The 11,424-nt window shown below is 32.8% G+C and overlaps 1 protein-coding gene across 1 annotated transcript; it reads right to left on the bottom strand.

Annotated features, from left to right (window-relative positions):
* Nucleotides 1-990: 990 nt before the first annotated feature.
* LOC145042972 (Pyridoxal phosphate (PLP)-dependent transferases superfamily protein) lies at nucleotides 991-6,449 on the bottom strand. The gene is made up of 9 exons (XM_078991500.1): nucleotides 5,764-6,449; nucleotides 5,524-5,571; nucleotides 5,136-5,264; nucleotides 5,003-5,062; nucleotides 4,738-4,894; nucleotides 4,429-4,535; nucleotides 4,299-4,357; nucleotides 2,317-2,425; nucleotides 991-1,561 (listed from the first exon to the last, which is right to left on the bottom strand). The coding sequence occupies exons 1-9, from the start codon at nucleotides 5,824-5,826 to the stop codon at nucleotides 1,112-1,114; spliced, it is 1,182 nt and encodes a 393-aa protein (XP_078847626.1). The 5' UTR covers nucleotides 5,827-6,449; the 3' UTR covers nucleotides 991-1,111.
* Nucleotides 6,450-11,424: the final 4,975 nt, after the last annotated feature.

Raw genomic sequence — 11,424 nt, 5'->3', positions numbered from 1 at the left:
GGCTTGGTCCGCTTTGATCCGGTCCCAAATGGCCAATCCAGACAGAATGTTTAATTTTCCAAAAAAATTGGTTTTTCTTGATGGTTTCTTAATTTTTATTCTCTCATTTCTGTGGTAAATGAAGTATTTTAATCACTTAATTTTATTCTCTCGTTTCTTAAGCTGTTATGTGTTTCAAGTTGGGGTTAGTTTTGAAAAAGAATGAAAAATGTCGAAAATGCGGAAACAACCGTCTAAATGTTAGTTTATTCCAGTGGCGGAGTTAGATGGGCGTTGGGGGTACTACAGTACCCCCAAAAAATTGTTATATATATATATATATATAATATTATTTGTAAACTTATTTTATGTTATTGTACCCCCAACTAAAGAATTTATAACTAAATATAATATATTGACAATGTTTGTACCCCCATATCAAAATTTATGGTTCCGCCACTAGTTTATTCAGCTCGTATTTCATGGGTGTATAATTACTTATAGTTCCATTTTATTTTTGTGGTGTTCTTGATTTATGTCGCATGATTACTTCCTAAAAACACCAAATTTTTTATTAGTTTGAAGGGTATCAAGGGATGAATTAGTACAAGGTAATTGAATATGGTATGAGTTTAAGATTGTGTTTGATATGTGTTGTTTTTTATTCTGTTTTATGGAATATAAGTTGCAATTCAATCTAGGTATCCAAAACGGGATGCATAATTAAGTTTCTGTTTTAATAATAAAGGTTGAAATTGTGTAATGATTACACTTGTATCATCAAGACCCTAAAACCACATCTAATATGTTGATCACATCATTGTTGAGTTGAACTCCCAAATCATGTATGAATTTAAGACAGTTAGTACGCCAACTTGTGATACAATTTTCATAAATCAAACAATGTTTGCAAAAAGGAATTGTTTAATAGGGAAAATAGTACCAATGAATATGAATGAGAAAGATATGACCCAAGAAACCACAAAACATAACAAAAAGAGAGCTTCATCATGTTCATCCAAAAGTTTCCATTTATTGTAAAAATTCAATCTTGTAAACTTGTTATCAATCAATGTTGATGAATTTCCAATCAAGAAGCACAAGATTTTAACGAAAACACTAAACACCATAGTCAAAGCATTCCATCTTTGACCAATTCTTCCAACCCTTTCTTGAGCCTCTGAGATGCAAGAATACAATCTTTCTCCACCAATCCACCAAACGAGATCCTAACATGACCTGGACACCCACATGGGGTTCCGGGGATTAGAACCACACCATGTTTCTTAGCAAGCCAACGAACAACTTCAAAGTCATCAATGAAGTTTTCAGGTAATTTTGCCCAAAGGTAAATTGCCCCTTCACCTCCTTTCACAGAACCTTCCCCTAATGGTGATAATGCATCAACAAGAAGTTGCCTGTTTTTGACTAGATCTTTGACTTGATTTGTGACCCATTGTGATCCCTCTTCCATTGAGTGAAGGGCTAGTCGTTGTGAGATTATTGAAGCGCATATCGGAATGTTGTCTTGGATTTTCAGTAGTTGTGGTGCTAATCCCTCCACTTCCATGGGAAATGCTATCTGCAATTACACATTATATGTAAACACAATATATGGATTCAAGGGTTGATGTCATAACGAATTCATGGATGAGGTATTTTATATTATATGTAAGCACAATATATGAATTCAAGGGTTGTTGTCATAAAGGGATAATGAACTATTTTTGTTTTTACAAAGCACCATTGTTTTAAAAAAAAAAGTAGTATAAGAAGGTAAGCAAATGGAACTTTTTGTAAGCAAAATACCATTATTTTAGTGGTTTTTAATGGTATTTTGTGAGCAAAAACAAATAGTTTGTTACCCATTTATGACACATTCCTATAATCATAGTTTTGGAACTTTAGTTACAAATATTAAAAATTAACCATAAGTTTTAATTTAAAATTAAGTAATAACAAAAAGATTTTTTTTTTTGTTATTTTAAGGAGATAAAATTGTAATTCAATTAAAATAATAAAAAGTTAGAAAAAATCCATGTCATTAAAAATTACATGAATAAAACGAGTTATAATCAATTTGTTTGTGTATCAAGTAATAAAAGCTTTGAAAAAATGTGTTTGTGTATAAAGTAATAAAAGCTTTGAAAACATGTGTTTGTGTATAAAGTAATAAAAGCTTTGAAAAAATGTGTTTGTATATAAAGTAAAAGAAGCATTGAAAAAATGCGTTTGTGTATAAAGTAAAAGAAGCATTAAAAAAAATGTGTGTGTGTGTGTGTGTATAAAGAAATAAAAGCATTAAAAAAATGTGTTTGATAAGAAGGTGACACTTACATATCCCACTCGCCAACCCATCATCCCATAAGCTTTGGAGAAAGAAAAGATGTTGACAATGTGATTGCCCTCAATACAAGAGTGTTTCAAACCATCATACATGAAATACCTGTTTATTGTGATAACAATTAAATATCATGTCTTGATGATACAATCTTGAAATATATGAGAATATATGGAGATAAAGATGAATTAGAGGACGCAATTTCAAACCGTTTTAGTGAAAATGGGTCGATTTTAGGTATTTTTTTATTGATAACATGGTCAAAGAAGTGAAATTAAAACTTTTAGCTAAAAAGGAACGCTTTAAAATTCAAAAAATTGGATTATTACTCCAAGCATAGTTTTGAATAACCATATTATTATATAGAATTATTCATAAATTTGGGAAAGGCGCTTTTCAAAATGTCTTCAAGTTGCCAACAAATGCATTTTATTTCAAAAAGGTAACCAACTCATGTTTTCTGTATATTTACCAACTATTTCATGTTGAATGGGTCACCCCTCTTATCAATTTTACACTTTTGGCCCAGATTTCAAATTTTGTTGCAAATTTGGTCCAAACATTCAACTTTATCAAGAATTCATCCAAATTTGGTGTAATTTACAAATTTATTTTTCTACATCTCTTTTACAAAAAATTTTCTTAGTTTTTTCACAGTTCTTATAAATTCTTTTACAACATTTTTGCAACTTTTCATAAGAAAATGGGTTGGTTATAGTTTTTTAAACTTTTTTTTACATTTTCATACAGCTTTTGTAAATGTTTTAAACTATTCTTACAACTTTTTAAATTTTTTTTTACATTTTCATACAACTTTTTTATAACTTTCATACACCCATTTATAAACTTTTTTTTACAAAATTTTTAAGATGTTTCATATATATTTTATAACTTCTTTATACTCTTTTATAACATTTAAAAATACTTTCTTTAAAGATAAGTCGTATGAATGTGTAAAAAAATGTTTAAGAAAATGTAAAACAAGGTTAAAACATTGTTTAGAAAAAATTATAAACTTTTAGTTAAAACATATAAAAAAACTTTAATTTTTTTTAAAACATTTACAAAATACTTTTGTTTACAAGCAACTGTATTAAAATTGTATGAAAGTGTAAAAAAAATTAAAAAGTTGTAACCCAAGTTTAAAACGTTGTATTCAAAAATGTAAAACAAGTTCATAACTTTTTTGTAAATAAGTACTACAAGTAGTAAATTGTTCTATAAAAACTTGTAAAAATGTTGTAAAGAACTTATTTTTATTTTTTTTAACTGAAAAAACAAAGAAAAAAAAATTTTAAAAGCTTGTAAAAAAATTTAAAAAAGTTGTAGAAAAATACATTTGTAAATTAAACTAAAGTTGCGATGAATTCATAATAAAATTTAATGTTCGGACCAAATTCGTAACAAAATTTAAAATCTGGGCCAAAAGTGTAAAATTGGAAAAAGGGTTGACTTGTTCAACCTGAAATAGCTGGTAATATACACAAAACATTAGTTGATTACCCTTTTAAAATATAAAATGCATTTGTTGGCAACTTGAAACGATTCTTTCTCAAACAAATTCAATGATAACCGATAACTGATAACCCACCCTATTATATTTATATATATTATATTTATTATAGGGAGAATTTCATATATTTATATATTATATTCATAAGGGTTACTTGCATAAAAATGAAAGTTGGTTACCTTTACCAAGAAAGAAACGAAAGCTCATGACCTTAAATAAAATTTCGAAACTTTAGTCTTTTTTTATGGGGCAAAAAAGTTGGTTACCTTAATTGAGAAAACTATCAAAGCTGGTTAAGCTTTTACGCAATTATGCAATTCTTACATTTAAATATAATAGCGAATCGTGATTTCTCCATTTATATCCACATTTCTCATCTTCTATAAATTAAGAGTAAATGTATGGAGCCTAATTTGCATCATAAAATCAAAAACAAAAAATTTCTTGACAATCAAAGTAACTTACTCGTATGTGTTATCTACAACAAGCCAACATCCAGCATCTTTGCAGATATCCGATATTTTCTACAAAAACATAAACAATGGTTTAAAATATCATTAAAACCATTATTCAGAGAGAGAGAGAGAGAGAGAACCTTGAGAAGGGGTTCAGGGATGTATGTTCCAGATGGGTTCCCTGGATTAACAACTGTAACAAGCTTTGGTGTCGGTTTAGTTTCCCGCAAAGTTCTTTCTAGCCAATCTGAAGTAAATAATATGATTTTATTGAAAGTGTAATTCTAAATATAATAATGGAAATATGTCATAAAGTGTTAGTGTCATTGGAATGAAATAAAACACCACTAAACAAAAATAGGACACACATTCCATCAAGATTGCTAGATTAGCTTAAGGCCTAAGAATTTGAAACTTGAAAGTACATGAAACGTGAATTAGGTCTCAACCTGCATCCGGATGAAGTGTCTTTGGATCACCGGGTCCCACAAGAATGTCAGTGACACCTGTCATCTGGAATGACATGTAAGCATTGAAGTAGTATGGTGCAAACATAACAACCGAATCCCCAGCATCACATAGTGCCAGAACAATATTCACAAATGCCTGCGACAAATAATGTATTTTAATTTTTAAAGATAAAATACAATCATTACAATTTACAATCTATTCATACAAATAAGTGAATAACGAAATAGAATCAGCCCAAACTACCTGATTTGCCCCTGCAGTTACCATCACTGAGGATTTAGTTAACTTATTTTCTTCACGCAACTGTAAATAAATGAAATTATTAGAATACGTTCATATGAATGTAATTATTTAATTATATGGTGTTTAAGAAGACCTTTTTGGTCAATGCCTCTCGAAGCTCAGGAAGACCTTCATCTGCACCATATCGACTGATTGAAGGCTCCCACACAAGCTCTTTCACCTTTTCTAAAGCTGGTTTTGGTGGTTGCCAATACACAACACCCTGTTTTTTTTTAAGAAAAAACAATTACGAAATAAATAAACATGTCGCTTTTGGGAAATTTCAAATTTAATAACCTAATTTGAACTGAATGCGTTCATCTTAATCTGTCGCTTCAATCAAGAACTAGAACCCACTTGTCAAATAAAAGAAAAAGAACGAAATGTTTGTGAGTTTTGAAAATTGAGCTATAATCATGGAAAAGAGGGAATAGTAATTAAATGTTAATAAAAAGGAGTGGAAAGAAGGGAAAATAAGCAACCTGGGCTAGAGATATTGCACCCTTGATACCTCGAAGCAATTCTTGTATCTGCAAACATGTTACACTTTCATTTTAAAGGATTAACACACATATCCCCATAAAAGATTAAAAAAAACACAGTTTTTCACACATAAAACAAGAAACGAAGCAAACCCAGATCAAAAAAGACCTTGAATTAGAACATGCAACTCCCAAATCAAGAAAAGGAACCAAATTTAGGGTTAAGTGAGTGAAATTGACCTGAACCATGACGGGTGTTTCAGTAGACACAGCTCTCCTTGCTAACATTCCATACGAACCCATCTTTCGGTTTTCTCTGTCTTCCCAATTCTTTCTCTCTCTATATATGTATATTAAATAAATTATGAAAAAGATTCACCTACCCTCCACAAAGGAAAAAGGGGTGCGACTTTTTCAATCAAAATCCCCAAATTTGATATGGGTTACGAAACAAGATTACGAGAATTTAGATCTTTAATCGATGGAATATTAAGAGGTCATGCTATGGAGTAAAGAAATTGGGCTTTTCTCATCTGCTTGAGAGTTTTATAAAACAAGAAAAGCTGACTAGAGAACGCCAAAAAGACGAAACACTTTTACAAGTATTGGTGTATGGTATATATCCAAAGAGATTGACGTAATTCAGATAATATGCTTTTACTGACTTGTAGTTCACAGAAAAAAGGAGGTTTATCTCTCTTTTAAGACTCTCTTTCTCTCTCTCTCTCTCTCTCTCTCTCCTCTTGAACGAAAATAAAAATTATCAAGAAAAAATAAAGAAAATTGTAGTCAAGCGTATTGCAAAGAACAGAGTGTCACTGACGATGGAATCTCCCACAATTCCGCTTCGATTTAAATGTGGGTATTTTTAATGTTTTTGTCTTTGTCTCCTTCCCTTGTGATGTATTGATGATGATGAAGGTGGTGGGCGAGATTTGAAGCTGCGGATGATGGTGGTTGATAATGGGGTAGGAGTGAAGGAGGGTGATGGTGGTGGATTTTTATTTTATATGTTTACATTTCAAGTTGATGATTAATAGAATAATAGGTTAATTAATTTTTTAAATGTTTATGATACCTATCGAATTTGAGAATGATGCTACTATTTTTATTGGAGGTATCATAATTTATCTAATTGTATATTAGTAAACTTTTATAAAGGCTAATCATAACAATAATAGAAAATGTATATATTATAAAATAACTATATTAGTCATTTTAATATATAAAAAATATAAACTAGTTAAGAAGTAAAATAAAATTAAAAAACTAATGAAAATGGATTGAACTAATGAAAATAGCTTGACATGGTTATAAACTTTTTAAATTAAATTGTATAACACAACTTATTTTAACCGTATTCAAAAAGTTAATACTTTAACCAAACTTAATAATTGTTTACTTATTATCCATCGTTAACTTTTGCAGTAATATTGGGTTATTTTTGGAATATTGGGTCTATTTTTTTGGTTCTTTATTATGGTGTCATGATTATCTCTATTAAGGGGGATTTATTTTGTTTAAGAGGGTGTTTGGCTTAGCTTTAGAAGCCAAAAGTTCTTTTAGGAAAAGATAGAAAACAAAAGATGTTAGTCAAATGCATTTTCAAAGCTACTTTTGGATTTGGATACAAGTAAAAATGAACTTTTTGGAAAAGTCAGGAAAACCTGACTTTTTGTGACTTTTCCAAAAAGAACTTTTACCCCCTGAAAAGCTAAGCCAAACACCCCCTAAATATGTAAGAACGTAAACTTGGACTCTAAACATAATTGATTAAGACTATATAATAAGACTACAAATAAGTTAAAACAAAACAAGGATTTACGACTCGTTCTCATGTTTATTTTGTCGTTTGGACCTTTGTGGGTATATAATAGTTGAAGTGTAAAATTCTATACAATATTCTTGATATTCACACACTAAATTATTCAAAATATATTTTGATATTCAACAATAAGGCCACACGAAGTTGAGTAGGAAAGGAAACCGTGGGAACAGAGCCACAGCCAGAAACATAACACTGCCACCGCGGTTTAGGTGGTAGTTCGGTTGTCGATTGGGGTCAAGTAGGGATGAGCATTTAGATCAGGGACTCGATCAGAACCAGTACCGGAACCGGATTGAACCGATCGGGTCGGGACCGGGACGATATTCTTGTAGATTTTTGAAACCGGGAACCGGTAGGAACCAGAAATGTAGAACAAGCAAAAACCGAAACAGTATGTTGCTATTTCTCGAGGATCGGTTCCAACACTGAAGACACAGCAAGAACCGGCGATCCGGTTCGGTTCTTAATTTCGGCCGACTTCAGTTCCCAGGTCGGGTCCGGTTCTTAATTTCGGCCGACTTCAGTTCTCGGGTCCGGTCCGGTTCGGGCCGGGTCCAGCCGAGTCGGTTCCTTTGTTCATCCCTAGGGTCAAGCGATTAATCGGTTTGATAAAGATTAATCGGGGACCCTAAATTACTAATAAAACTATATTATAACTTAACATATCTTAATAAAATTAGTATTTAAAATTTTAAAATTTTAAAATATTTGTTATAATATTTGAGTATTTGAATATTTAAAAATTTTAAATTTTGTAAATTTTGTTGTAATATTTGAAATGTTGAATTTTTAAAATTTTTCCCGCCTAGGAGCGCCAAGGATCACCGAGGAGCCCCGATGACTGTCTAGCCCGAGTGAAACGTCCCAAAAATAATTTTTAATTTAATAAAACAGCAACCTAAAACATTATCCATACAACCCAAAATGAAAATAAGTGTATCAAACATCATATCAATCAGAGTAATATCTCAAAAGCGGAAATCATGTGGTGTGTATGATGTAGTCATCCCGAAGGACCCGAACTCTTCCCCTTGGAACTGGAAGTATCTGAAACATAAACTTAAAACCATAAGCACAAAGTTTAGTGAGTTCCCCAATATACCACATACCAAACACAAAACACATAACGAGCCCCGTCCAAAGAGTATAACGGGCGCCACCCTAAATCACATAACGGGCCCCGCCCTAACTTACATAACGGGCCACGCCTAATGAGTATAATGAGCCCCGCCCTAACTCGTATAACGGGCCCCGCACACATACAATTCATGATGCATAACAAGTAATAGCATACAGGATAATCATTGGGCCCCGCCTAGTAAGCATAAAAACACATACACATACTAGTGTCACACAGACAATGAGTATTCTAACAAATCAGATCATAAGTTGGCATTGGTGCCTTCGACCTGCTATACATGGTGAGGAAACTCACGTCGACTGCTGAACCTCACTGAAAAATGTAACACCCGTAGATTCGGGCTAGTTAATTTAGAGATAATAGGGGTCGAAAACGACTTTTCGACAGGAGATTATTTAGAATAAATAATCTTAACCAAGTTGTAGAATATGTCTCAAGGGTTCCGTACATATAAAGAGTGCCAAAATCCAAGTTATAACGAAGAAGTTATGACTCGTCGAAGTTTCGCGAGGGAACATACACGACACCGGGAAGACGTAAATAGTGAGTTTATGATAGAGCGAATTTTAGCCTTATTAATCTAAATGAAAGTCGTAGAATATGTTAACCTAAGAGCATCCATAAAAAGAATGACCAAATCTGACTTCGTATGAGGAAGTTATGATTTTTCGAAGTTTCAGCTTAGCAGTGCACGACCCGAAACTTGAATTTTAGTTCGAGCGGTTTTTGGCTTATGTAGCCTAAATGAGAGTTGAAGATCTCATTAATAGGAACTCAACGGTAAAAAGACAGACAAAAACGGAGTCCGCATGAAGGAGTTATGAATTTTTCGTGGTCATTTAACAGTCTAATCTCCTTCTACTGTTAAATTTAAGATCAGTCGAGAATTAGCCAACAGAGTCTAAATGAAAGTTGTAGATCTTGTTTTTACCTACGTGTTGATATAAATAACGTCGAAAACGAAGTTCGTAAGCGAAAGTTATGAGTTTTTGAAAATCGACATATTTCCACCCTATGTGCGATGCCACGTGTCAGCACCAGGCTGTCCCTGGCTGTACCTGGCTGTACTCAGCTGGCCACGACGTGGGCATCAAATGGCCACGACGTGGGAGCCTCTTCAGCCTCCAATAAATAGATACACCCATCTCCTTCATTCTTCACACCTTAACCTTTCATTCCTCTCTCTATACTCTCTCTCTCTCTCTCTCTCTAAGCACCGACCCCCCCCTGAAAAGCCTAGGGAACCCCCTAGCACGAGCCGGAAGCCCCAAAGTGCCCAAAGGCCCTGAGAAGAAGAGCCTTTTGACTCAGAAACACTGCTGCAGCGAAGCCCGGTTTCTAAGGAAACCCGATGTAAGTGAGCTATACCTACCCTATCTTTAGTATAGCTTATGTTTTAATATAGTAACGTTATTAGGAACTTATAATAAGTACTCGGGCTATTATTATGGGTTATATAAGTATTTTGTTAATGCTTATATAATATTAATAATAGCTAGACTATTAATTAGTCTCGGTAAATATTAAACTAAACCCTAGTGGTAATGATACTAGGTTTTTTGTCGAAGGAAATTGTTTTAAGAAGTAACGAAGCCTTGTCTGAATTCAAAATCACCACCATTTATCAGGTGAGTGCATAGTTACTTTCATCTTACACATAGATATGGAGTATTTTATATAAATTACGTGTTGTGTGTGCATATTATCCATATACTTGCTATCTATGTTGGATGAACGATTTTATACATGTTTTAAATGATTTAAACTGTATATGTATTTTATATCTACAAAATGTGTTGGGTAAAATATGGGTAGATGTAATAGTTGCTATGTGACCAAATAAAATAATGAGAGGCCTCGTTATAAATGTTATTGATGATCCAGTCATCTAGCAGAGTATAGATGACGACCACAGACTATTCTAGACAGTCCAGTGGAATGCTAACAGGCTCGCAACCTGTAGGTGTTTATTTAAACTGTGTGTTTACCAGCAGTACTCCATCCCCCATATTTGACATGAATTTTTGAGGAATCCCCAAAGCATGTGTTTTCACCCCGATGAAAGTCCTTAGACTAGGTCCCTTGTGTTAGATGTTTTAGGGACATAAAGTGAGGATAACGGGAACGGGTAATCGGGTTTGTTTAGTTTGATAAAGTTAATAAACTTATTTATTGTGGGTTGAAAACCCTATGTACTCACCAAGTTGTTGGGTTTTGAGCATTCTAACACTCCTAAGTGTACATGCAACCCTAAATACCTTGGATCTATGTTTTCTCTATTATACATGCAAATAAGAATATCCAAGGTATTATCCTAATCTATCATACAAAACATGAATATAACAAGATAGAATACATACCTCTTTGATGTAGAAAGTCTTCATGAAGCTTGAGTGCCTAGCCCCAATAGTGTGGAAGCCTCAAATGGAATCACAATCATCAAAAACACTTAGAATAACTTGAGAGAGTTCTACACTTCATGAAATCGACTAGCCCTTTGTTACTCTCACTAGTGGCCGATTTTTGTCAAGAATAAGATCTTTATATAGTGTTACAATTAGGGTAAATCCTTAATTGTCATGGCTTTCCATTTCCTTGGATCCATGGGTTCAAATACACCATGGAGCATCCATGGACCATCCTATGGGTTTTAGCCCAACTTGATTATCCATGGAGCATTAGCCCACTATATAAGTATGGATGATTTACACAATCAACCCATATATTTAATTAGTCTTCTTTTGATCACTTAATTAATCGTAGATTAATTCTTGATCAATACTAATTAAATAATCTGATTATTCTTATTATTAATATACTAGAACTTATAATATATTAATAACCATAAGTGTCTTATTTCTCTCATTATAGTCTATCCAAGTGCATGATGGTATGCAACCCAAATGGACCATGCCGGGTCGGGTCAAGTCTT

Source organism: Lactuca saligna, chromosome 4, assembly GCF_052625555.1.
Source record: "Lactuca saligna cultivar CGN05327 chromosome 4, ASM5262555v1, whole genome shotgun sequence".
Taxonomy (NCBI): domain Eukaryota; kingdom Viridiplantae; phylum Streptophyta; class Magnoliopsida; order Asterales; family Asteraceae; genus Lactuca; species Lactuca saligna.
Note: the sequence above shows the minus strand (reverse complement) of the source record. Positions and strands in the feature narration are given on the sequence as shown.